Below are 27,176 nucleotides of genomic sequence, written 5' to 3'. Positions count from 1 at the left end.
AAGGCTTTTTTCAGTTATGTTAGGAACCTGGGATGCAACTCCCAGACTTGTTCTGAGTTGATTCTGAACGACAAAAAATACACTGAACCCACAGACATCGCCAATATCCTGGCAGACAAGTTCAGTGCAAACTTCTCCACCCCTCCCCCCCAAAAGAGCAAGTATCTATCCCGGCAGAGTGCAGCCTCCCAAACATCTCTGATGCTCAGGTGAAGGCCGCCCTCTCCAAAGCAAAAAACACTGCTTCCATGGGACCAGATGGTGTCCCGGGTTGCGTCCTACATGAACTCCAGGAAGAACTAATCCCTCAAGTAAAACTGCTGTACAATCTCAGCCTCACTACAGGATATGTGCCCAAAGAATGACGTACAGCAACAGTGGTCCCACTCCACAAAGGTGGCGCCTCTGCTGACCCTGGAAACTATCGCCCCATAAGCCTGACTAGCCTAGTCTGCAAGGCTATGGAGAGGATCATCATAGAACTCATAAACAAAGACATTGGGGACCTACAGACAACTAGATCCTACCCAATTTGGCTTTGTCAAGGGCAGATCCTGCCTTTTGAACCTGGTCGACTTCTTCGAAACAGTCACCAAGGCCATAGATGAAGGGAAGGTAGTCCACACAGCCTATCTGGACCTCGCAAAGGCATTTGACACAATACCCCACTCGGGCATCATAGATAAGCTATCCAGCCTAAATATAAACCCCTATGTCACAAGATGGGTCGCAAACTGCCTCAAAGACAGAACCCACAGAGTCAGAGTTGCTGGAGCCATGTCAGACTCGAAACCGGTCACAAGTGGCGTCCCACAAGGTTCTGTCCTGGGACCTCTCTTGTTCGGTATTTACTTTTCTGAGGTACAGGCCAGCGTGGGAGGACTATGGCTCACCAAGTTCACAGACGACTGCAAACTGGGCACCATAATCGACTCTCCAGCTGACACAAACATTCTTCAAAAGGTCTCAGAGACGGATAACTGTTGCCAGAGCCATGGTCTAAAGCTAAATGCCAAAAGTGTATAGTCATACCCTTTGGCAAAAACAATGTGCCCACAAATTACCACATAGGTGGTAACCCATTAAGTACAGAGAAAGTAATTAGGGATCTGGAGACCCAAGTTGATAGCAATCTCTCCTTTGACAACCACATTGCCAAAGTGGTTAGAAAGACCTTTTACATAGCCCACCTCATCATGAAAGGATTCACATCTAGATCAAGAGAGGTAATCGTGCCCCTTTATTCATCCCTCATCAGGCCCATCATAGAATACAATGCCCCCTTTGGGATGTACCTTACCCGACACCTGCAGCAATTAGAAAGACCCCAAAAGTACCTCACCAGGAGGATCAAGGGACTCAAACAGATGCCATATGCTGCTCGGTTAAAAAAACTCCAGCGCTACTTAATTGCATACTGCCTACTTCGAGGCGATCTATGCGTGACATATAAAGCTGTGTCCAACCCAGAATTAATGGACATGCTCCACCTCAGTAAATCTAAATCCCTTAGAGCCACGCGCTCGAGGGACTTGAACCTCAGCACAGAAATAAATAAAACATGCTGGAGGGACAGATTCATAACCCAGAGGCTCCCTTCGCTCTGGAATAGAATTCCAATTCATGTTAGGCAGAGCACCTCACTGACTCTCTTCAAGAAGAATCTTGATGAGTGGATGGGGGATCGTAGGTTTGTCCCAGGGATTACTTCCGTGTCACTATTAGACAGAGGCACAGTAAACTAAACTTTGAAAAGGGCACAGTATACTCAAATCAAGGGGTGGCATAAGCCAAACACAATCGGGCTAGGCTTATAAATGCCCCAGGGCAGATAGCCTAGTACGAACCTATGAACCTATGAAATATTGCTCTTCACTTAACAAGTTAATAGAATAGGTTTTGCATCAGCATGCATTTTCTGAATAATAAATATGAAACTGTAATGCCTGGTATTATTGCCTGACTGTAATCCTCTGTGGTTTACCAGAAAATCAAAAAAATTAGGAGAGACGAAGCAAAATATGAGACAACCTCTGGGACAATTGAGAGGCATGGACAGAGGGCCGAAACAAAGCTGTTTTACCTTCTGCTGCTGTTCGTCCCTAGAGCAAGACCAGAGCATAACAGGGCTTAGGGTGTATTTAATTGTTAAGCAACCCCCTAAGCCCTGTTACGATTGGGTCTTTCACTGAGTGTAACTTTCTTCTGCTATCAGAGCATAATCTTGACACTCCATGCACTGCATAATTATTCCTGTTTTTCATGTTACTCAATGTAGTGAACAAAACCATATACATAGTTATTCCAGTTCCACCACAGCACTTTGCTCATTCAATTCAGTCTGCAGTAAAATAAGCACATTATGTTGTAGTAAAAATGTACTTTTTACCCATCATTATTGTCTGTAAGTAATTCAAGTCCCCCCAGCCCCCCTTAGTCTTTTGCCGCACCAGTGTTCCAGCCTCTCTAATTTTTGTCAGCTTTTTTTTTTTAAATTCCCATTACCCCTTTCCAGCTTCTGTTATATAAGCAGACGTGCATGGCAAACACTGTTGTGTTTGGTTTAGATATGTTTTATTATTCAGGCCAGAATCATCCACTCAGCTTGACTTTGGTTTTGATCATTTCCATCACTGATGCATTGTGTTTGCAAAAGTTCACTTGTTGAATGCCTTAAGAAATCGTTTGTAATGTTCCACAGTGCAGGTATCTTTCTGGAATAATAGACTGGTTGGAAAGATCTTTACACTTCTACAGCTGATCCTGTACTGTCTTCTAGAGTGCTTTTTTTATTAGTGCCTTTAAATCTATGCTCTTTCGGAGGCCTAAAGTGCTTAACAATTTACTAACTTTTAGAGCTGGATTACTTGCTCTTCTTTAGTTATCTAGCTACCCTACATTTTTTTTTGGGGGGGGGGGGGCATTATCATCTATCTGCATCTTTTGCTTTTTCATCTTGTGTATCTTTCAGGGGCAGCATCTGACTTCATTCTCAGCTGGGTTGTACCATCTATTTTTCTGTCAGAGTCCTATTTATTACTTTTCATTTTACCATGTTATTGTGATTCCCTTCAGAATGAGTCATTGGATTTCAAGACTGTTCTCTGAAACCAAAAATGTAGTTTAGTAAACTGTTTCCAGATAACCAAAATGAAATGAGTTAATAAAATAAATGATAATAGCATATGCAAAAGCAAAGTATAAACTTGAGCCAGTGATTTTTATTACCTTGTGGTAGAGGACTGAAAGAACATTGTGCCACATGTTAAGCTATATGTTACTTCGAGATATTAGATAAAGCAGCAGTTTATGGTGTTTGGCTGTTAAAAGTTGTATGGTTTGGCTTGGTAGTTTGCATTTGTTTCCAGGTTTCCTAATACGCAAAGTAAATTCATTTTGGTCACTGCTTCCAGAAGCTGGTAACATTCTACATTCATTTCTTCACTCATGCAGCTTGTGGTTCACTCAGAAATCTAAGGCAAACTCCTACCCTTTAGTTTTTATTGCTAGTCCAGATGAGCTATAGAATAATGTTTATTTTACAGCAACCATTTTGACTTCACAAAATGGGGATGTTGATGTCAAGCATGTTATTTTTCACATTAATTGTTGAATAAACTAAAAGTTAGTCCAGTGTAACCCACTATTTGCAAACCTGTAAATCTGCCTTTTTAAAGAAAATCTTTTTATATCTGCCTATTTTTGGAAGAGTCAGAAATGAGATTTCCAGGTTTAGCAGATGTTGAGTAATGTTTGTAACTTTAGAATATTTCTGTCATATCAAATAGCTTATGAAAATGCTATTGTTTCGTGATTTTGTATTAATTTAACAGATCCTCAGTGCTCATATTTTGCTGCTTCCCTCCTCTTACTTTAGTATGTCGATTTCTTTCAAACACAGGGTGTAACTTCTTTAGGAAAACAGAAGTGAGTTTTGGCAACAGCTACACTGGCAACAAATCACTGCTACTGGTTCCTAAAAACGTGTAAGAAAACAGTTGTATTTTAGCTTAATATACAAGGGCCTGATTTTTAAAAATCTCCTTTCTTCTTCCTTTTAAAAATAAGAGCAGTGGTTTTTCCTCTGCTGTTAAACAAACACTTCTTTCCCTGCTGCTGAACTGGGTGTATAAGTAGAAGGAAGTGATGTGTCTGGCCCTGTCACATAGTAAGAAAAGCATGCACACACCTGGACTGTTGTGCCATTGTCTGCTTTGTGACAATGTGTAATGCAGGTGGCAACATGGCACTAATAAGTTCTGCTGCAAGCATCTCTTTAAGTGGCCCCATTTTCCAGTTGTAATAGTAATTTCTTCCAGTTAGGTTCATAGTTATATACTAGGCTAATGACCACCAGTCCTTTATAAGCCTAACCGTGAAATCCAACCCAGTTGTGTTCCTATGTGTCATGGGCATTTATTTGGAGGGGGGTTGTTAGTTAATAATTTTCTAGAGGTTATGTTGGGAGGGTGTTAGTTTTGTCATTACTGTCTGTCAGAGACATGAGGGCCAGATCCAGAGTGAATTTCTGACTTCCCATCCATTGATCAAGGTTATGCTTAAATAGGATTGGGGGTGGACGTGGTCCAGAGTGTGGGGATCCTCTGAGACTTGCATCATCTGTCTTGCCAACATGTCTTGTTAATTTCAAAAGCAGCATTTAAATTCTTTGGATTTAGTGGTTCTGATGCTGTTCATTTTGCAGCTGTGCTAAAAGTCCATTAGAGCTGGGTCCAAGGATGCCTTGCCTCTCAGTAACCTGTAGGAGACAGAGTATAGAGATAGAGCTTTAAGGCAGTCCATATAAGGCAAAGTGTTTATACTATGAATTCTGCTGGTAAGGAACCTTTGTGGCTGTTACAGCTGTGCATATGTCTGATCAGGTACATGCTGAAGGGGCATTATACTCAATGATGGGTCTGATAAGGGCTGAATAAAGGAGCAGTATGACTTCCTTGGACCTGGATGCCATGCCCTTACATGTAAGATGGACATTGTGGAATGATTTTTTACTACCTTGGGCACATGTTGGTCAAAGGCCAGATTGCAACCTTGACTACTGGGTCAACTCTTAGGTGTGTTTTATCAATGGAGTAATTAGAATTGGTGTCATTTTCCAAAAGGCACTATAATCCATTTCTTGGCATTGCGTTTTAGTGTGTGATTTTGGCACTAGTCATTTGTCTGTGTTAGACCTCTTATAAGGTGTGTGTATCATGGTGGAATCTATGAGGCTCCTGATTTGCAGCCATCTGCAAACTTAGTAAGCTAAAGGCCCTTGACATTAGCCTTTTCCTCTGAGAAGTAGATGCAAAATAGGAACAGTCCCAGCACGAAGCCCTGAAGTACCATGTTGGAGACTGATCACTTAGAGGTGGTATCACCAGTCCTGACTTTCTGGGTCCTGTCTGTGTGCTAGCTGGCAATCCAGTGAGTTATATAGGGGTTTATGCCCAGATCGGTGAGTTTGTCAACTATACCCGAGTGGGGTATTGTACCAAGCACCTAAGCTCGGTCTCCATATAGGCTGTATTCACTATTTTCCTCTCATCCATTGCCTTGGTGACCTTCTCAAAGAAGTCCAACAGGTTAAGTAGGCATGATCTTCCCTTAACAAAGCCAAACTGGGTTAGGTCCAGTGTCTGAAGGTTGCCTATGTCTTTGTTGATCATTTCCATGATAATTAGTTCCATGGCCTCTCATATTAGTCATACAAATAGTCTGTAGTTTCTGGGGTCGGTTGATGGTCTACTCTTGTGAAGTGGGATAACTGTTGCAGTCCTGCATTCTCGTCATACAAAGCCTGTTTTGAGGCTGTGGTTGAAAAGTGGCTCAAATTGTCCTAATAGGTCATGTTTCCAGCTATTTAGAAGGCATCCTGCCCAATGCTATTTAGAAGGCATTGAGGCCCAATGAGGCTGTGTTTTTGGCTTTATTGAATGCTGCCAGGACCTAGGGCCTGGGACCTGTTCCCTATTGACGGTCGGGGGGTATGCTAGTAGATATTTCATGAAGGGAGGTAGGGGGAGTTTAATCTGAATTTGTCAGCTGGCAATTTCGCTATATTGCTGTGCTCAGTGAGTGGCACCATTGACCATCAGTTCGGCACACTGATGTATGATGCTTTGAAGTATTGGACATAGCTGTAAAAGGTATAGTGGTTGTCTTTAGCCTGTGAGGCTATCTTGACTACATAATTGTATTTGCTGGGCTTAATTAGTCCTCTTGGTTTCCTATTTAGTTTAATTGGAGAACTTCTATTGTTATGGAGTTGATCTTCCTGATTTTAGCTACAACTGTTTTGCTTTTGTTAATGCCCTATTAAGGTCAGAATTCCACCATGTGGTTTGTTTTGGGCTTACTTCTAGTAGGTGCAACCGCCTTTATACAGCTATTTACATGTTTGTACAGGGTCTCTGAATAATTCTGCATAGGTTATTGTTTGGGAAGGGCACTGAAATTTTATAAACTGCCTCTTAATAGGGTGCAGTTTGCATTGGAATAGCTCCTAACTGTTACAGGATTTGCTGGAGTTACTGAGAATATTTTTATTTTAAAGGAGACAGCTTTGTGGTTCAACCTTACCAGTGGGATGTGACACTTGGGTGAGAGTAGCTCTTGCCCATATTGTTGAGTACCAGGTCCAGTATGTTTGAACCCCTGGTGGGTGTGTGGGCCATCTGGTCAAGGGTGTTTGTGTTAATAAAGTCTAGGAATGGTTTTGCTTGCGAGTATGAGGCAGTTTGTTTCCCAGTCTATAGATGGATAGTTAGTCGCCCATGAATAGGGTATTTGCTTTAATGGTGTGTGTCTCCAGTAGGTCTAGGTATGAGCTACCAGATTCTAGTGACATAGAGAATAACCTTTCACTTGGTAGGTATAGTGTAGAACATTGTCTATGGTGATTTGTACATGGATAGCCTCACAGGCTAAAGACAGCCACAAAGCCTTTTCCATGACATTGTCTTGTTTAACCAACACAGAGTTATGCTTGTTGCTAATATAGATTGATACTTCTCCACCTTTTGCCCATGCCTGTGCAGCTGATGTTATAAATGTGTGGAAGGCACTGAAGCCTTGAACTGATGGAATACTTTTTCCAGATTTAAACCATGTCTCAGTAATGGCACAGATGTGTATATCCTCCAGAATGAGGAGAGCTTGTAAGGTATGGAGTTTCTTGTTTAGGTTCTTGTCAAGGCTCCCGAGAGCACCCCAGCACTACCAGGTTATACCTCATATCATGCGTTTCTGCCCCAAAACATGGACTGAACCACAAAAGGAGGGGGAGTATCAATATTAGTCAAAGATACCCACACCTCCAGGTTGGTGGCACAGCACAAAGCATCAGAGACTATCCATGTGCAACTAACAGTGGGTAAAACTGCCTTCCAGTTTATAGCCTGCTACAGACCACCCTCCCAAACCCAGAAACCCCACTCGGCCTTCCTGAGAACACTGGAAAATATGAAGGTCTCTCCAAACACCATTATATTGGGCGACTTCAACTACCCAAACATAGACTGGGAGCATTACTCTAGCTCCAACACCCTAGCCCAAAAGTTCCTAGAATTTATAAACTCAAATGCTATGGAACAACTTGTTACCACTCCCACAAGAGGAGAAAACATACTGGACCTGATCATCACCAACATGGGGACTCTATGCTCCAGACCAGAAGTGTATCCCTCACTGGTATGATCAGACCATAAACTAATCTCACTGGATATTCACATCCCGACTCCACCCCCTGCCCAGAAAACCACAGTGAAAAACTTCTCTAAAGCAAATTTCACACTCCTCAAAACCGAGGTGGAATCCTTCAAAGCCCCGGGCCTGTGGAAAATACGGCCCAGACCGCAGAATCCTTTATAAACGCATTCTATGAACACCTTCAGGAATACATGGATCATGCAATCCCAGATAAAACCAAGACCCAATCCTCCAAAGGCAGACGTCCTGTCTGGTGGACCCCAGCCATAAACAAACTATACAATAGAAGGAGGAAGCTACTACATGATAGTGCAAAATCCCAAAAAGGGAAGGCATCTCTGATCAGTATTAGCAAAAAACTACGGGCACTCATAAAATCGCCTAAGGCCAGCTTCGACAGAAAAATTGCACAGGACACTAAGGATAATCACAAGGCTTTCTTTAGTTATGTTAGGAACCTGGGTGGGAATTCCCAGATATGCTCAGAATTAGTCCAAAATGACAAATAATACACCAAACCCACAGACATTGCCAACATCCTAGCTGACAGGTTCAGCGCAAACTCCCCCCCCCCCCAATCCCAACCAAAAGGGAAAATATCTATCCCAGCAGAGTGCCACCCCCCTGACATCTCCAAAGCAAAAAACACAGCATCAATGGGACCAGACGGTGTCCTGGGCTGCGTCCTACATGAACTGCAAGAAGAGCTAAACCCAAACATAAAACTACTGTTCAGTCTCAGCCTTTACTACAGGATATGTACCCAAAGAGTGGCGTACAGCAACAGTGGTCCCTCAATGGATCCTGGAAACTATCGCCCCATAAGCCTGACTAGCTTGGTCTGCAAAGCTATGGAAAGGATCATCATGGACCTCATAAATAAAGATATTGGAGACCTACAGACACTGGATCCTACCCAGTAAGGCTTTGATAAGGGCAGATCCTGCCTCTTAAACCTGGTTGATTTCTTTGAAACAGTCACCAAGGCCATTGACGAGGGGAAGGTGGTCCACACAGCCTACCTGGACCTTGCAAAAGCCTTCGATACAGTACCCCACTTGGGCATTATAGGTAAGCTCACCAGCTTAAATATAAACCCCTATATCACTAGATGGGTTGCAAACTGGCTCAAGGACAAAACCCACATGGTTAGAATTGCTGGAGCCATGTCAGACTCCAAACCAGTTACAAGTGGCGTCCCACAAGGCTCAGTCCTGGGACCTCTCTTGTTCGGTATATATTTCTCGGAGGTACAGGCCAACACGGAAGGACTGTGGCTGACCAAGTTCGCAGATGACTGCAAACTGGGCGCCATAATCGACTCTCCAGCCGACACAAGCATCCTCCAAAAGGGCCTCATAGAAACAGACAACTGGTGCCAGAGCCATAGCCTCAAGCTAAACGCCAAAAAGTGTATAGTCATCCCCTTTGGCAAAAACAAAGTGCCCACAAATTACCACATAGGTGGTAATCCATTAAGTACAGAAGAAGTCATTAGGGACCTGGGGACCCAAGTTGACAGCAATCTCTCATTTGACAACCACGTGGCCAAAGTGGTTAGAAAAACATTTTATATAGCCCACCTAATCATGAAGGGATTCACATCTAGATCAGGGGAGGTCATCGTGCCTCTTTACTCATCCCTCATCAGGCCCATAATTGAGTACAATGCCCCTTTTGGGATGTACCTTACCAGACACCTGCAGCAACTGGAAATACCCCAGAAGTACCTCACCAAGAGGATCAAAGGGCTCAAACAGATGCCATATGCTGCCCGTTTAAAGAAACTCCAGCTCTACTCAGTGGCATACCACCTGCTTAGAGGCGATCTGTGCCTGACGTATAAAGCCATGTCCAATCCGGAATTAATGGACAATGCTGCACCTCAGAAAATCCAAATCTCATCAAGCTACGCGCTCGAGAGACTTGAACCTCAGCACTGAAATAAATAGGACATGCTGGAGGGACAGATTCATAACCCAGAGGCTCCCTTCACTCTGGAATAAAATCCCAGTCCAGGTTAGGCAGAGTCCCTCATTGACTCTCTTCAAGAGGAATCTTGATGAGTGGATGGGAGATTGTAGGTTTACCCCGGATATCACTTCTGTGTCACTGTTAGACAGAGGCACAGTATACTAACCTCGAAAAAGGGCATAGCAAAATTAATTTAAAATGGGTGGCAAAAGCCAAACACACTGTGGCTAGGCTTATAAATGCCCTAGGGCAGATAGCCTAGTATGAACCTATGAACTATTGAGCAGTAACACGTTTAGGTTTCTATGGGTTTTGTTTGGTATGTTCGCAAGTTTGTCAAGTTGGCATTGCCTAAGAAAGGCTCTAAGGTGATGGATAAGGTTTTAGCCAATATTTGGAAGCTTAGGGGAAATGGGTGCAGGCCATCCTTTGCAAAGCAATGTGGTCTGTTAACCTTGTCATCCTATGCTGCCAAACATTGAATTCCCCCAGAAAGACACCAAAAACTAAGCCAGTTATTGAAGTTAATCATCATTTGTTCATGCTCTGGTGAAAGTAGAATGCTACTCAATGCAATCCACATAGCTGCCTGAGAGACATATTCAGAAAGGTCAACAATCTCTCTTCATATAGTCCAGGGAGGTACGTCTCAAGTCATTAGTTTCCACATGGACTGTGATAGAATCATACTGATGTTCTTCGTGTTTCACTGCTGCAGTCATCACATTTGGGTTATCTGCTTGCAGTAGCCCTCAGTCGGCCTGTTTAACAAAGTCTTGGATCCTGCGTCGGTTGCTTTCTCTTCTTCCGTGACGTCAGGTAGACAGGGGTATAAAACATGCAGCTGACGCCATTACATCAGTCTTTCTTGCTGTGTGGTTCCCAAAGCAGAAGCAGTTCAAAAGTGCCGGATGTCCGACTCCTGAAATTTTCGTTTTCGAGTTTCAGAACCGAAGTCTTCAACTAAAAGCAAAGTACCCCATTGGGGAAACTTTTTCTTGCTCTAAACCGATGTCAGTAAAAGTAAATAATTGCATTTCTTGTGGAAAGCAAATACCTCATAAAGATTTTAATTCGTACTGTATTCCTTGCCTAGGCCCTGACCACGACGTACCGCGCTGTCGGGTTTGTGCCTTATTTAAACAATGAACTATCCGTTGTCTGTATATTTTCGCTTCTAAATATTTTGGTGCTCGGTTCAATTATCCAGATATGTCTTCGGTAAACCATCTGTCTACCGACATGCCAAAAAAATGCAAAGATAAAGGCAAGAGACAGGCCACCTAGGTCCAAAGCTGCCGACGACGCTTCTCCTAAGCCAGATGCCAGTTCGCTGGTACTCAGTGAGGCGCTTTCGCAGCCCATGATGCACGCTACTTCAGATTCGCAGACCTCTACTGAAACCCATTCAGAGTCCGGTATGCAGCGAGATGCTTCAACTGCGGAACCTGCAGATGTCTCTACCTTGGATGGGTCTGGAGCTGCTGTGCAGGCACCGGCTTCTGAGGGTGTATTCAGGTCTACTGACTTGCATATTAAACCAACGCCATCTTCTTCTTCAAGGGCTAAAACTCGAACCATGCCTAGAAAACCGATGCCCAGACTGCATGGTCAGGCTTCTATGCCTAAAAAACAAATTATAAGAATGGCTGAAGACCTTATTACTTTAATAAGGGGATGCCAACCTTCCCCCTGTAAGAGACGTAGGACTGAGTTTGCTTATGATATTTCTGACCAGGATTCTGAAATTTTTGTTTCCTCTGATGACTGGGATTTACCCTTATCTACCTATGAGCATTTTGATGCTGAGGACTCTATTCCCTCTGCCCCCACCCCAGAGGATTTCTCTTTTGGTGAAACCCTGCATACTCCTAGGGAACATTTTCATTGGAAAGTCAGGATTTCTCAGGAAAAGGGACATCGTTTCTACTCAAGACTTTTCCTGGTACCCAGAAAAGACAATTCATGGCGTCCTATCCTGGACCTGTCTACTTTAAACACCTTTTTGGTGATTCCAAAATTCAAGATGCTAACTCTTCACCAGTTGCTTTTTATGCTAGGCAAAGATGCCTGGTTGGCAACACTCTTATGTAAAGGAAGCATACCTGCACATCCCAATCAGGGAATCTTGCAGAAGATACCTACGCTTCAAAGCAGGCTACATGCACTATCAGTTCTCTGCACTGACCTTTGGCTTATCTACTGCACCCAGGGTATTCACAAAGTGCCTAGCTCCAGTCATTGCATTTTTCAGGCAAAGAAATATTCAAATATACCCATACCTGGACGATTGTTTAATTCAGGCAGAAAGCCAGGACATACTTTTGAATCGTCTGGCTTTTGTACAAAGGGTGCTAGCTTGCCTGGGGTACACCATAAACGAAAAGAAATCACACCTGGTACCCTGTCAACAAATTATATTCCTGGGAGCAAGCTTGAATACAACTTCCCAGATGGCTTTCCTCATGCCAGAGAAACAAATTCATTTGACAACCTCCTTCAAACTAGTGGCCACAAAAATCCTGTTATCTGCAAGGCAAATACTGCAAGCCTTGGGGTTCATGGCTCCTGCATTCTTCTAATTCCGTATGCAAGACTGCATACACACTGGCAGACAGACTAAGTAGAAACCTCATGGACCCACATGAGTGGAAACTGGAACCAAAGACTTTCAACATGTTGACAAACAAATGGAGGAGCCCAGATATAGACCTGTTTGCCTCCCCCCAGAACTACCAATTAGACAAATTTTGCACAAGGACTCCCCACAAACAAGCTTGGAAAGTGGATGCTCTGTCCTTCTGTTTATGCCTTTCCTCCTCTGCCTCTCCTCTCCAAAGTACTACTAAAGTTCAAACAGGACAAACCAAGGACGATATTGATTGCACCAGACTGGCCACGCCAACACTGGTGTACCCCCTCTTGCGCAATGTGTCACTGTTGGCCCCATGGCACCTGCCTCAGACCCCTACCCTGTTGTCTCAGCAGGAGAACCAGATTCTGCACCCTCAGCTTCAAACCCTGAATCTAGCAGCCTGGCTAATTACCTAATCTCTCCTTTACCATCCCTCAGTAAACCAGTGATGAATATCATTTTAGAGGCAAGGAGGCCTAGTACTAGAAAATCTTATGCTGAAAAATGGAAAAGATTCTGTGTTTGGAACCAATCTCAAGGGATGAGCACAGCAGCGCCCAACTTACCTCAGATTCTACAATACTTAACTGAGATGCTTCACAAGGGCCTTTCTTTTTCCTCCATCAGAATTCACGCCTCAGCCATTTCAGCTCATTATAACACAGAACCTCCCCTCTTCTCTCATCCACTGCTCAAGCAGTTCCTCAGAGGGGCCAAAAATTTAAGACCACCCAGGAGAGTCCCAACTCCTACCTGGGACCTTAACTTTGTATTGGAGAAACTCACTCTTCCTTCTTTCGAGCCAGCTGCTAGTGCAGATTTAAAATTCCTTTCTTGGAAAACAGCCTTCCTTTTAGCAATCACTTCAGCTAGAAGGGTATCTGAATTGCAGGCCCTTATGGCAGTGGAGCCTTTTATCATCTTTCATGCGGACAGGGTGTCCCTTAGAACCAATCCCTCCTTCATGCCCAAGGTGGTATCCAGTGTGGCTCTTAATCAGTCTGTTTATTTGCCAACCTTCTTTTCTAATCGACAGAACAAAGGGGAAAGGATACAGACTCCTTAGATGTGCGCAGACAACTTAGATTTTACTTGGACAGGACTAAACCTCAAAGGAAATCTGAACAACTGCTAGTGGCATTTGCTGCAGAGGCAGAAGGGAAGGCCATTTCAAAGCAAACCATTTCTAAATGGATAGGCCATTGCATTTATTTCTGCTGTAAGCACCATGGGAAACCTATCCCACAGGGGATCAGATCGCATTCAAACAGGGCTGCATCTACCTCTACAGCCTTTCCCAGAGGTGCCCCTACCAGGGACATCCTAGAAGCTGCTACCTGGAGTTCTGTACATACTTTCACCAAGTATTACCATTTGCCAATTTTCTCTAAATCCAGAGCTGGCTTTGCCACTGCAGTCTTGCAGGGCCTTATAGCTGGTCCTAATGCTATCTAAATTCCTCCTCCCATCCTTAGCTTTGGGAATCTACCCAAATGTGATGACTACAACAATGAAACACGAAGAACATAGTACAGTTGTGTACACTTACCATAAATGTAGATGTTCGAGTGTATTCACTGTTGTACTCGTGGTTACTCTCCCTCCAGCCCCCTGACTTTTTTTTGGCTATACCTCTACTCTCCTTTACTATGCTTAAAAGCTTTTTGGTGTGTTTGATTTTTTTGGAGGAAGTGGGGCAAGACAAACTGATGTAATGGCGTTGGCTACATGTTTTATACCCTTGACTACCTGATGTCGTGGAAGAAGAGACAGCAATGATGCAGGAACAAGACTTTGTTAGTCAGGCCGACTGAGGGCTACTGCAAGCAGATAACCCAAATGTGATGACAGCAACAGCAAATACACTCGTACATCTACATTTTTGGTAAGTGTACACAACTGTACTGTACCTGTGGTGTTGTGACCTGAGTGCATTTGTGGCTCGGTGAATTCTGTCTCCTGATAAGCAACTTGTTTGTTATTGAACCTTTTGACATGTCAGGTACCAAAATAAAGGAATGAAAATGCAGCACACTTCTAATCAAGCAATAACTGTAAGGAAATTGATGCACGGACAGTGGCATGTGTATCTTGTTCTTACTGATGAAAATTTATAATATTTACAAGTGTTTTTTGTGTAGTAGTCTTTATAGGTTCATAAGTCTATACTGAGTGGAAAAGCCATCAAGAAGCTTTGCCATGTTATTCTTATTATGAAGGTAGAATAGTTAATTTTGAACATTGATCATTCACATTAAAGCAGGCATGATTTTGCAGTTACCCATCTGTTGTTGAGGTTGATTTTGAAGATGGTCACAGATGCATTGCCTGATGTACTTTGGGAATCTGCTCCAAAAGTCAATATACTGGATAAGAAATCTGTCGTGCTGACTGGTCTTGTTAATCTTCCAGGGGAGGTTTAAATTTTTGAATCAGATGTTTTTGAAGGCATAGAAGTTCAAAACGGGTCTTTAGTAGCTCAAAACATAGGATGCCTGTCAGGAGCATGTGTATGACAGAATAGAGGTGCAGGGATTTTAGTCTGTCTGGGTAGCTTAAATGGCTTAGACCTGAAACTTTATTGTTAGGACTCTTTGAGGTCTCTCCAGCTGTGCTAGGTACTTAGGTGGGTACATTCTAAAGGGGATACTGTATTCTTTGATGAACTGATAAGAGACGAGTATAGCAGTACAAGGACATCCTCTCACTTCCTGAGATACCACAGCAAGTCAAGAGAGAGTTTATGTATATACATAACCAGATAGTAGTCTGTTTGTGTGGTGGAGACTGAGTTTGATTTAAGGGTAGAAAGTCTGATCATTTCTGACAACCATAGTAGGAATCAGACCTACAGTATTCTCATCCAAAATTAGATGCCTTATGGATTAGGCCACTTCTTACATTCGAGTATCTAAATTACACTGTTGTAGTAGCCTAAAAATAAAGCTATTATTGCAGAACATTGGCTGTTTCACAAGGTAGACAACTATTCTGTGTGTAGGTGTTCATTATAGTATTCACTATTGTATTGGTGTAGTCTTCACTCTGGGTGTATCCTGACGTGCAGGTAGCCGTCGGCTGGACAGTCTGTCAAAGCTGTTCTCTTCCTTAATGCAATGCCCTGCTTCTGGTGCCAGGATGTTAGTAGTAATAAAAGTACATCAGTTGACGCTATCTTTTTTGCTGTGCAGTAACATTTGCATCTCATTACTGCATGGAGACCTTTAGTTGGCCATTTTCTGTCTTTCAAAGACGGGTAAGAATTCTGCAAGTGATTTTCTTTCATTTTTCTTGCACATGTAGTGAATTTATGAATGTCTGACACAGATTCCATATTAGAGGAAAATATTACAAAAGTTAATATCTGTGTGACTTGTGATAAATGAATTCCATGTGTGTTTTTTTTTTTTACCTCAGACCAGAGTAACATGTGGACTCCTGTCCCCACTGTGCATTTTACCTTGAGAACAATACATCATCACCAGCACTCTGTATCAGAGGTTCTTGCCAAAAACGAAGTGTGAGCTTGGTTGAGGGATACAGCAAAAAGAGAGGGAAGAGAAAGGAAACTGGTACATCATCAATGACTCGGAGCTTGAATGGTACAGAGGTTCCGTAATAGCAGAAGATGCTCATGCAGCCAGCAAGCACCGAGTCTGTTGTGGCTGATGTCTCTGGTGTGACTGCTGAGCAAGCATCCCCAGCTTTGGTATCTGGCATTTCCTGGACCGAAACCATGGACATTCCTTCAGTGGACATGGATCTTTAGACCACCGAGTCCTGCATTCTTTTAACGGAAGGTAAAGACAGGATCCTTAGGATTTTTTTATGGGAAGAGGTACCTGGAGACCTTATTGTGGTTGCCCTGGCAGCAGAGTAGGAACAGGAGATCGAAGCCCAAGCAAGTGCAGCCCAACTTGTCTCAGCCTAGACTGGGCAGTGCCTCTTTCCAGCTACCTTCCCTGGCTTTCTTTCTTGGACATTTGTGGTTCATCTGTCTGAAGACATTCAGTCTTACCTAAAAGCTAAGAGGCCTGAATCAGACATGCCATTAGTGTTGGGAGTTCCTTTCAAAAAAAAAAAAAGAAAGAAAGGTGATACTATTGATGTAGATTCTAGCTTCTCAGGTTATGAGGTTTATGAGTTAGCATATGTAGACCTCATCTCAGGCACAAAAACACCCTGTCCTCTGCTTCTTCACAGGAAGACTTTTCCTTTAGGGATTCTGTCCACAAAATGAAAGAAACTGTTCAGTGAGACTTCAAGGAGTACTTAGAAAGCCAACAGTGATATAGGGCTTTCATGGGGTTCCCTGGCCCTAGGCTTCTAGCTATCCTAGTGCTAGAGGTCCTAGAAGATTTCCTTGAAACTGCATCTTTGTAGTCTGACTCCTTTCCTCTTGCTCCTGGCAAGTTTGACTGTTTTCTGCAGGGTCAAGGATTCTTGCAGACATATGTACAGCAATCCTTCATCTGACCCAGAAGTGGTGTCTCTGGATACCAGCAAGAGAATCTTACCCCAGCTCTGAAGGAGAGTAGAAGGATATAGACTGCAAACTGGGAACGATCATTGAAACCCCTAGCGATGTCGTCATACTGCAAGAAGGTCTTACGCAGACTAAATGACTAGTGCCAAACTCATGGCCTTAAACTTAATGCAAAAAAAAGCATTATTATCCCCTTTGGCAAGGGTGATTTTCATGCAAACTACCACATCAATAGCAATACCCTAACCACATAGTCGGTGGTGAGAGATCTGGGTGCACAGGTTGACAGCAACCTTAACTTTGATCACAATGTCTCCACAGTGGTAAGAAGGGCATTTTACATTGATCATATCATAAGTAGGGGCATTACCTCCAGAAAAAGAGGTTATAACCCCGCAGTACACTTCCCTCATCAGGCCAGTAATAGAGTACAGTGCTCCCTTTGGTATGTTCCTTTCCAAACACCTGAAACAATTGGAGAGACCACAGAGGTTCCTTACAAAGAAAATTCAGGGTCTTCAAGATCTGTCTTATGCAGACAGACTGAAATCATTGTCACTTTACTCTGTCATACAGACTGCGACCTGTGCCTTACATATAGAACAATCTTTGACCCAGCTTTAATGGAAGTGCTGCACATGTGCAAGTCAAATGGCACACTGGTCACCTGCTCAAAGGACCTTATCCTGGTATGTGACATCAACAGAGCTTGATGTAGAGACCGATTTGTATCGGAGGTTGCCCCATCTTTGGAACAAGCTTCCTATTCATGTAAAACAAAGCCCTTCATTGGCCCTATTTAAGCACAATTTGGATGATTAGATGGGTAACCGTAAATTCACCTTGAGGGTGTACCACCTGTGTCCCTCTTGGGAGAGTAGGTTCTGATTTTAGTGTCTGTTTGAACCAGACATCCTTGGGAACCTATGTTGAACTTTGCTAAGCTTGTAAGGACCCTGGGGTCATTAGCCTAGTAACCTCCGCTGATCCTCGGGTGATTAGAGATTTATTGGACACAGGAGCTTTAAAAAAATTGGCCCTGGTAGAGGAAGCTACAGAATTTCATTTCATTTTGTCCCTGGAGCCAAGAAGAGAAGGTACTTGGTAGTCCGTCTTAGACCTTTCCCATCTAAACCAATTTGTGAAAGTGCCAAAGTTCAAAATATGCTTACCTTGCAGGGTGTGTTACTTCTCATACCTCAAGAAGCATTCATGGCAACCACGAATCTCAGGGAGGTTACCTACACATTCCTGTAAGTGAAAAAGCACAGAAAGTTTATAAGAATTGCAGCAGGGGGCACCAGTATCAATTCACAACCTTGCCATTTGGCTTGTCCCTTGTGCCCAGAGTATTCACAAACATGTATGGTTCAAGTGATAGCCTTTTGCAGGGCAAAGGGCATCCAAATCTTTCTTTACTTAGATGAATGCCTTAGTCTAGCAAGGTCCTACCAGGGTGTCTTGGATGCCTTGAATTTCACCTTAAAATGTTTTGCAGAGCTGGGATTGGCTGTGAGCAGGGAGAATTTAATTCTGTCTTATCCTTTCCCAGCATGTTACCTTCTGGCAAATCAGTGCAGCACCTTCCTCCCCAGGACAAGAAACTAATGCTTTCAGGTCTGTTAAACCTATCCTTGCAGAAGGAAAAAGATCGTTGCAAGGCAGTATCTGAAGTTGTTAGGTCACATGGCAGCAATCATTGTGGTGGTGCTGTGGTACACCTTCATATGAGAAAGCTTCCCTGATATCTAAGGAACTGGTGGAGTCAGCATCTCCACCCTTTGAAAACCCTTATTCCCATGCTGCAGTGTATAAAAAGAGAAATCTAATAGTGGAGCTAACATTGTTCCCTTAATAGGGGATGCTCTTCAGGGAGTTAAATGCACACTATGACACTGATGACAAATTCCCTAGACATGGATTGGGGAAGGGGTCTCCAGGTTCAGGGAGTTTTGGCAGCACAGTATGAGGGACAAACATCAAAGAAATGAGGGCCCTCATCCTAACACTCAGAACACTTTTCTCCCAACCATGATAAAAGGAGTCCTTCAAATGCAAGCAGACAATGCTACAGTGATATGTGTATGGGGGGGGGGGACTCATTCCTGCCATTTGTGTAGGTTAACCATTCCAGACTGGAAATGGAATCACAGAAGAGACTTTCTCTGACTGTGACTTACATCCCTTCAGACCACAGCATGATAGCAACCAGGCTGAGTAAGGGTACATTGCAGAACCACATAAATGTATACATTACAGGGGCACATTTCTTGATCTGACAAGGAAGTGATATGTTGCAGAAATTGACAAGCATGTTTCTGATCTGAACAGGCACTTGAGGAAGTTATGCTAAGGGATAGCTACTGCAGAAACTTGAATAACAAATGCCTTCTCTCAGTATTTTATAGATGTGTTTCTGTATGCCTGCCTTCCCATACCCTTGATCCCCAGGATATTGATAAAAGTACAGGAGAAGAGGCCATAAGTGATCCTCATAACTCCTTTATGGCAAAGGCAGCACTTGGTATCTCTCCTGTTTGACATGTCAAGAGGAAAACACAGTGGGTGTTCTAACTCAGAGCAAAGGGTCTTTACTATATCCCAGACTAGACACACTGAGGCTGGCAGCCAGGATAATCTCTTCCTACTCTCAGGCAGGCAAAAATTCTCTGGGGATGTGCTAAGAATTTATAAATGAGTCTAAGAAGGTTAGTACAAGGAGGTGATTCCTAAGAAAATGGAAAAGATTCACCTGGTGCCATTTCAGGGACCTAGATCCTGGAAGACCAAGGTGGGCACTGGTCCTTGGATACCTATTAGACCCCTATAAATCTAGCTTTGTTGCAGTTGCCATAAAAGTTCATGTTTCAACTTCTGTTAAATGACTTTTAAGTGGAGTGACTCACCGTAGGCCCCTGTAAGGCAAACAGCTCCACCTTGGGACCTGAATCATGTATTGGAGGAACTGACATTGTCCTATTTTTAAATAGCAGCTTTGTGTCTTATACAGTTCCTTTCTTGGAAAACACTGCTTTTGGAGGCAGCCACCTCTGCTAGGTGTGTTTCAGAACTGCAAACATTAATGAGAAGAGCCATTTTTAGTGTTCCCCCAGATAAAGTGGCTCTGTGTACCAGTCTCACTTTTTTTGTACCAGTCCCACTTTTATGGCCAAAGTGGGTACTAAATTGACAATGAATCAGACCATTCAGCTCCCAGTCTTCTTCCACAAACCTCAGTGGACAGGCTAGAGAAGTCTACTTTCTCTGGATATGCACAACATCCAAGATTATATTTGCATAGGACAAAATAAAATCATAAAATTGATCAGCTACTTGTCTGCATTTCAAAGGGGAGGTATGAAAACCTGTGAGTACACAAACTCTCTCCAGATGGTTGGAAAACTGTATTGCCTTTTGTTACCTGCAGCATGGGTAGAAGGCTCCTGGCCACATTAGAGCCCACTCTACTAGACCTACGGCTGCCCCCACAGCTTTCACTGGCTGGGTTTCCACCCTAGCCATTTTAGAAGAAGCAACTTGATCCCCTGCCACACATTGACTAAGCACTACAATCTAACAGCAGCAGCCAGAGTCAGAACAGCACTTGCTTCAGCTGTCTTTCAACGGCTGGTATCCATATAATGTTTCCTACCCATTTTCACTGCTTAAGAACTAGGCAAGGTGGGGGGGGTGCACCAACCCCAGACCCACTTATACACATTATTACAGAAAGTACAATTTACAGATGTTTTCCAAGGATATATTTAAAGTGGGAAACATCAGTACATATGTTGACACCATATTCATGGTGTGTAGTATGTTCAGGGCAATATTCTGTGGGACTCTATGATTGTAACCAGTTTACAGTCATCTGCAAATATGGCAAGCCACAGGCCATCTACTTTCGCCTGGACTTCAGAGAAATAGATTCCAAACAGTAGAGGGCCTAGCACAGATCCTTGTGGTACTCAACTGGTAACTGGTCTACTCCCAACTTTGACAGTGTGCTTTCTGTTGGTGAGTCAGTTGGTATCCATCTAGTGACATACAGGTTAATCCCCAGCTGGGAGAGTTTCTCAATGATTCCTGGGTGGAGAATTGTGTCAAAAAACTTGGTTAAATCAAGATAGGCAGTATGTACTGCTTTGTCCTTATCCAAGGCTTTGATGACATTCTCTAAGAAGTCCACTAGGTTTAATAAGCAAGATCTACCCTTGACGAAACCAAACTGGGTTGGGTCAAGAGTTTGAAGGTCGCCTATGTCCTTGTTGATTCTTTCCATGGCCTTGCAGATGAGGCTGGTTAGGCTTATGGGTCGATTGTTCCCAATGTCTGTTAATGCCCCCCCCCCCCGTGCAAGGGGATTAGTGTTGCTGTTCTTCACTCTGCCAGAACAAAGCCGGTGCTCAGGCTGTGGTTAAAGTGAGTGCTAAGTGGTTCCACTAGGTCTTTTTACAAACATTGTTCATCACATACATTCTTTTATGCAATTATCAATCCAGCATTACATAAACTGCTCAATGCCTGCCTTCCCTTAATCCTCAGTCCTCCTGCAAAACATTATTCTGCATGTATTGTTCCCACAATTTCCATTTGTTTCTGTGTAATTTGTTCCTACCCTTTTCTAAAGATCCCACTTCCAGTTCTTTTATAATTTTTACAATATTCACTACTTCATATACAGTTGATTTAAGCTTTGATTTCCATTTTCTTGTAATTGCTTTTTTGGTAGCCACCAGAATTAAACTTAACAAGGTTTTACTATGTCTAGGCAATTCAGAGCCTGTATCCCAGCTAAAAAAAATAATTTTCTTAGTTGCACCCATTTGCTCACCCAGTATTTCTGACAGAGTACTCCATGGGGAATTTTTAAAATCTCCCAACTTATTACACTCCCAAAACATATGTTTCCATTTACCTCTTTTTTTCCCCCATCACATCAGTAAAACACCCTTAAGAGTTTATGTAGTAGTTAGTCATTTAGGAGTATATGTAGACAGTAATCTGGCCTTTGACCAACACATAGTCAATATAATAAGAAAATCATTCTATGTCACCCAACATATAAGCCAAAGTATGGCATCCAGGTCTAAGGAAGTTGTAGTACCACTCTACTTGGCCCTTATCAGACCCATCATTGAGTACAGTGCCTTCTTTGGCATGTACCTAACCAGGCACTTGCAGTAGTTGAAATGTCCTCAAAGACTGCTTACCAAGGGAATCCAGGGTATGAGTACCCTGTCGTACACAGGACTCCTACAGGTTACAGAGAGGTGATCTTTGCCTGGTATACAAGGCATCCTCTGATCCAGCTCTGATCATAGAAAGTTAGTAGGCTATTGGCCTGAGGCCCTTACAAGCCTAGCCAAGAATTTAGCCCATGTTCCAACAACATGCACCTCCACAAGACAAAACAGCACCAGGAACACTAGATCCAAAGACCTGAACTTTGCCTGTGACATAAGTAGAATACGCTAGTGAGAATAATATATGCCTCAAAGGATCCCCATGCTGCAGAATAAGCTCCCCATCCACGTGTATTAGAGTTCATCCCTGACACTATTCAGATGAAACCTTGATCATTGGATGAGAAATCATGAATTCATTCCCAGTCTGTCCCTCAGGTGTCTGAACCCCAACTAACGTGCCCCCCCAATATAACCCTTCGCTACCTTCTTACTAACATACCCCACCATACAGATACCCAAGGTACTTGGGAACAAAACTTGGGTTGCAATGTTAGGCTTTTAAAGACCTTCATGGTCATTAGCCTAGTATAAACCTGTGAACCTATGAGCAAATAGTGCCTTTATATAGTATAAAAAGTGTGCTATGTTGCCTGAGAAATTGTTTAGGTTACTTTGCAATGAAGCATTTTAAGTTGTGCCATTTGGATTATGTAGTTTTAGAGTAGAGTTGTTAATGTTTATATCATGAATTGTATGTGCTTAGTATGATTATATAATCAACAAATTGGTTAAACAGTAAGCTAATTATTTGAGCAATTCACTGTTTAAAATTCAGTGAAAAGTTTTGTTCTACCACATTTTTAATGTGAAAGTTATTTTATTTACTATGTACAGCAAGTGTCTTATAGCAAATACAGGCAAAAAAATCACTGTGTTTAATGTTCTGTTCTGTATTTTAAATGTGTGCATTTTAGGCCCTAGAAGAAGCACAAAAGGCAATTCAACAACTTTTTGGAAAAATAAAAGACATTAAGGATAAGGCAGAAAAATCTGAACAAATGGTAAGTGCTGTGATCATCTTTCCTATTGGATATCACTAGATAGATACAGCTGAGATTTAGTAAAGGATAGCAAACTTGTATGATGCTTTGATACTTGTCACTTTGGAGCTATTAAAAAGTTTGCAAAGATTCATAGCCACAACAGAAGCAATTTTCAAAGAATTCTATCATCAAGATTTGGGTCCTGGCTCAGCCAACCCAGCACCAAGACTTTATCCAGACCAACAACTCCATGATGTTTAGCAGTCTCCTCTTGATTCTAGTGCTGTATTGTTTCTCAGTCTGTTGTCAGCATAAGGATGATCTTAGATCTTCTTCATTGAATAAAGTGTTTTTACATTTCATAGAAAACTAAGATGTCCTTCAAGAATGCAACTGCAGTCATAACATGTGGGGTTGTCCTGCCTCAGGCAGCCCTCAGTCGGCCGGATTCCAAAGTCTGGGTCCGACGTCGGCTGATGTCGCATTTCTCTCCGACATCAGAGCGGCTGGAGTACATAAGCATCAGCCGACGCCATTTTCTTCAGACTTTCTTGCCGTGCGGTGCCCGAAGCAGAAGCGGTTCGCAAGTGCCGGTCGGTCAGCTTCTGTATTCTTCGATACCGAAGTCATCAAAAAAGCTAGTACCCCGTTGGGGACCTTTTCTTGCCTCAGCTGATGTCAGAAATAACTGAAAAAGTTAACAATTGTCTTGCTTGTGGTAAACAAATACCTCATAAGGATTTCCACTCTTTCTGTCTTCCTTGCCTGGGCCCAGACCACGACGTCTCGGCCTGTGTAGCCTGTGCTCGCTTCAACAAGCGCATTCTCAGGCGCCGGGCGGAGTTCGCTGAAGACTTTTTCGCCGATAAATTTGCTTACACCATGCCGTCGGATCTTCCGACATCGCAAACTCCCAAAAAGCGAAAAGACAGGGACCGACATCCTCGGCCCGCGTCTACCACCGACTCCACGCCAAAACCTAGCGCGAGTGCTCCGGTTCCCTCTGAGACGGTCTCTCCACCGCTCCGAACCGAAGACACTGCACTACCGACGACTTCGATTCCGGACATCACTCCGACGCTGGCTATCGATTTTCCTCCGGATACCGAAACCGAGGAAATGCCCGAGACCATTGCTGTAGACAAGGTCACTCCTGCACGTGGAGCTGCCAGGCCTCCTATGACCATGTCTATTAAGGCCTACACTAGGGCTAAGGCAGCCAGCAAAACAAAGCATATTACTTCTAAATCCTTACCTCAGCCTACTCCAGAGACACAAATTATGTCCATGGCTGCTGATTTAATTTCCATGATTAGAGGTTCACAGGCCCATCCTGAGAGAGGATCCCAGCCTCCTTCTGATAAAAGGCCCCGGGTTGAACCCTCTGAACCTATTCCTTCTGATGAGGATTCTGAGGGCTCTGGCCACTCTGATAGCCAGGAAGAGCTCTTCCAGACCTATGAGGACTCGGATGCAGAAGATTCCATCCCCTCGGCCTCCCCTCCTGAGGATATTTCTTTTGGGGAAGTTCTGCACACCATGAGGGAACATTTCAAGTGGCAAGGTCAGGAATATTCTGATTCTAGGAAACGCCTGAGGACTTTCCTTAAGAAGCCCCAGCACAGGCCCTTAGCTATTCCTCCTGTACTTGATGTTCTGGATGATTTATATTCTGACTCTAGTGCTACCCCTGATTCTCTTCCTCCTGCTCCAGCCAAGCCAGACCGGTATTACAGGGTCCCAGAAACTCATTCCCTTTTATTCAGGGCCCATTCCGCTGATTTGGAAACTATTTCACAGGGGCCTAAAGGAGTTTCAGCCTCCACCTCTAAAAATCCATTACCCTCCAACAGGGAGGCTAGGTCATTAGAGAGATGGGGTAAAAAGGTTTACACATCCACTACATTATCTATGAGAGCTTTAAATTGCCTTTTTCATATGTTACAATATCAGGATTACCTTTTAGAAGATTTACAAAAAACTTTAGCCACTCCTGATCCTTTAGACAGGAAGACTTTGCAGGAAGCTGTACATAGCACTCAGCAAGTAAGCAATCACTTCCTGCAGTGTGGATATGATGCACTGGAAGCTTCATGTAGGGCAGCTATGACAGGGGCAGTCATTCGTAGACATGCTTGGTTAAAAGATCAACCCCTACCAGATCATGTAAAAGCAAAACTTCTGGATGCACCTCCGGAAAAGAACAAGCTTTTTGGTGCAAATGCTAAGGATGTGTTAAAGACCATCGAAGAAAAAGCAAAATCAGTTCAGACGGTGAAAGATTTCCTCCAGGTTCAACCTCCCAGATTCAGTAGGAATTGGCCTTCTAAAAACTGGTCCTTTCCTAATACAGAAAAGTTTCAAAGGGGTAAGAACAGACGTGGCCGAGGAAGAGGCCAATACAGAGGCCCTTACAGGGGATGACAATGGCAGCCAGGAAACCAAAGAAGTGGCCTTGGGGTTTCACCTTCCCCACAACCACAATCTCAATGACTTTCCTCTACTACCGCCTACCAGGGAACAAATAGAAGCTCCCTTGGGCGGGAAATTATCTCTATTTGCAGAAAATTGGCACAGACTGACAAAGGACAAATGAATTTTGGACATTATAGACCGAGGGTACAGGTTTCATTTTCATACCTTACCAAGAAAACAAGGCATGCCAAACCTACCACAAAACCAGAGGGCAGAGGCTATCAAGCAAATCACTCTGCTGACTCGGATGAAAGCAATAGAAAGAATCTCAATGGAGACCAATACTGGACTTGTCCACATTAAACACCTTTCTCATAGTACCAAAGTTCAAAATGCTGACTTTACAGCAACTCCTTCCCATGCTGGGCAAGGGGTCTTGGCTGATTACTCTGGACCTCAAGGAGGCATACCTGCATGTCCCTATCAGACACAGCTGCAGAAGATTCCACAAACACTAGTAGAAGTCAGCAACCACGAAAAATAACACAGAAAAAACCAGTGCCATGCCAGTCAAGCGTTTATTGCGATCTGGTACCTCGGCTTTTCGCCTTCAAATGGATCACAAATTCAAGGTGCTGTTAACTACTTATTTATACACATCTTAATAAGTTAATCAGCACCAATTATTCAATCAGCTTTTACAAATCAGTTTAAAGTGCTCTAGCACTGTGGCAAAGAGAATGTGGATATTATTGAGAGTACTGTAGGCACTTTTCCTTGTGGACAGTGTAGTGTTTGTAGCAGAGTTAATAATGTAACCAATATTAATGGTGTATCTTTTAAAGCTAGGTATTCTTTCAATTGTAAATCTACGGGAGTGGTATATTCATTGGGTTGTTCCTGCCCTAATATGTGGTACATAGGTCAGACTAAGAGGATGGTTCGTGTTCGAGTTTTGGAACATGTAAAAGATATTAGGAATAAAAATGAATATAGCCCTGTGGCTAAACATTTTTTGGATAAACATAAAGGTGATGCCAGTAGTTTAAAATTTTGTGTATTGGGCCAACCCTTTAACTATGAAAATGGGGGATCTATTGTTCCAAAATTACTTGAACTAGAGACCAGGTTAATTTTAAAATTTAATACACTAAAACCACATGGACTTAACTTAGAGTTAAGTATTTAATATTCAATTTTTTATTTTTTATATCCACTCTCATATGAATGTACACATTTATTTTGATATATTTATGTTGCTTTGTCTTCATAGATTATATATCAGCTGATAACAATGAATTAGTCTGGATGTTTAATTTCTTTTTCTATACATGGTTATATACTTGTGTAGATAGATAGAGGTTTTGTTTTTTTCTTTTGGTCATTATTTAATTTAATCCATTTGAATTTCTCTCTTTAACATATATTTATAGTTATATTATTAAATTACAGAATGTCTATTTATGAAATTCATAAATTATATAATAATATGAATGATTGAATGCTGATATTCTGCTTTTAATGATTATGAGCTATGTTTTCATAAGAATAAAAAAATGCTAGAGCACTTTAAACTGATTTGTAAAAGCTGATTGAATAATTGGTGCTGATTAACTTATTAAGATGTGTATAAATAAGTAGTTAACAGCACCTTGAATTTGTGATCCATTTGAAGGCGAAAAGCCGAGGTACCAGATCGCAATAAACGCTTGACTGGCATG

General features: G+C 42.7%; 1 protein-coding gene across 1 annotated transcript in view; it reads left to right on the top strand.

Annotated features, from left to right (window-relative positions):
* Window positions 1-27,176, top strand: part of VPS53 (VPS53 subunit of GARP complex) — a 1,983,995-nt gene that overhangs the window by 310,772 nt on the left and 1,646,047 nt on the right. Inside the window, exon 5 of the mRNA XM_044054290.1 lies at window positions 22,972-23,058. Within this exon, the coding sequence (XP_043910225.1) occupies window positions 22,972-23,058 (87 nt within the window). The remainder of the gene's footprint in view (window positions 1-22,971; window positions 23,059-27,176) is intronic.

The sequence above is a fragment of the Protopterus annectens genome, chromosome 13.part0 (assembly GCF_019279795.1).
Source record: "Protopterus annectens isolate FY-2018-M chromosome 13.part0, PAN1.0, whole genome shotgun sequence".
NCBI classification, from domain to species: Eukaryota; Metazoa; Chordata; order Ceratodontiformes; family Protopteridae; genus Protopterus; species Protopterus annectens.
Note: the sequence above shows the minus strand (reverse complement) of the source record. Positions and strands in the feature narration are given on the sequence as shown.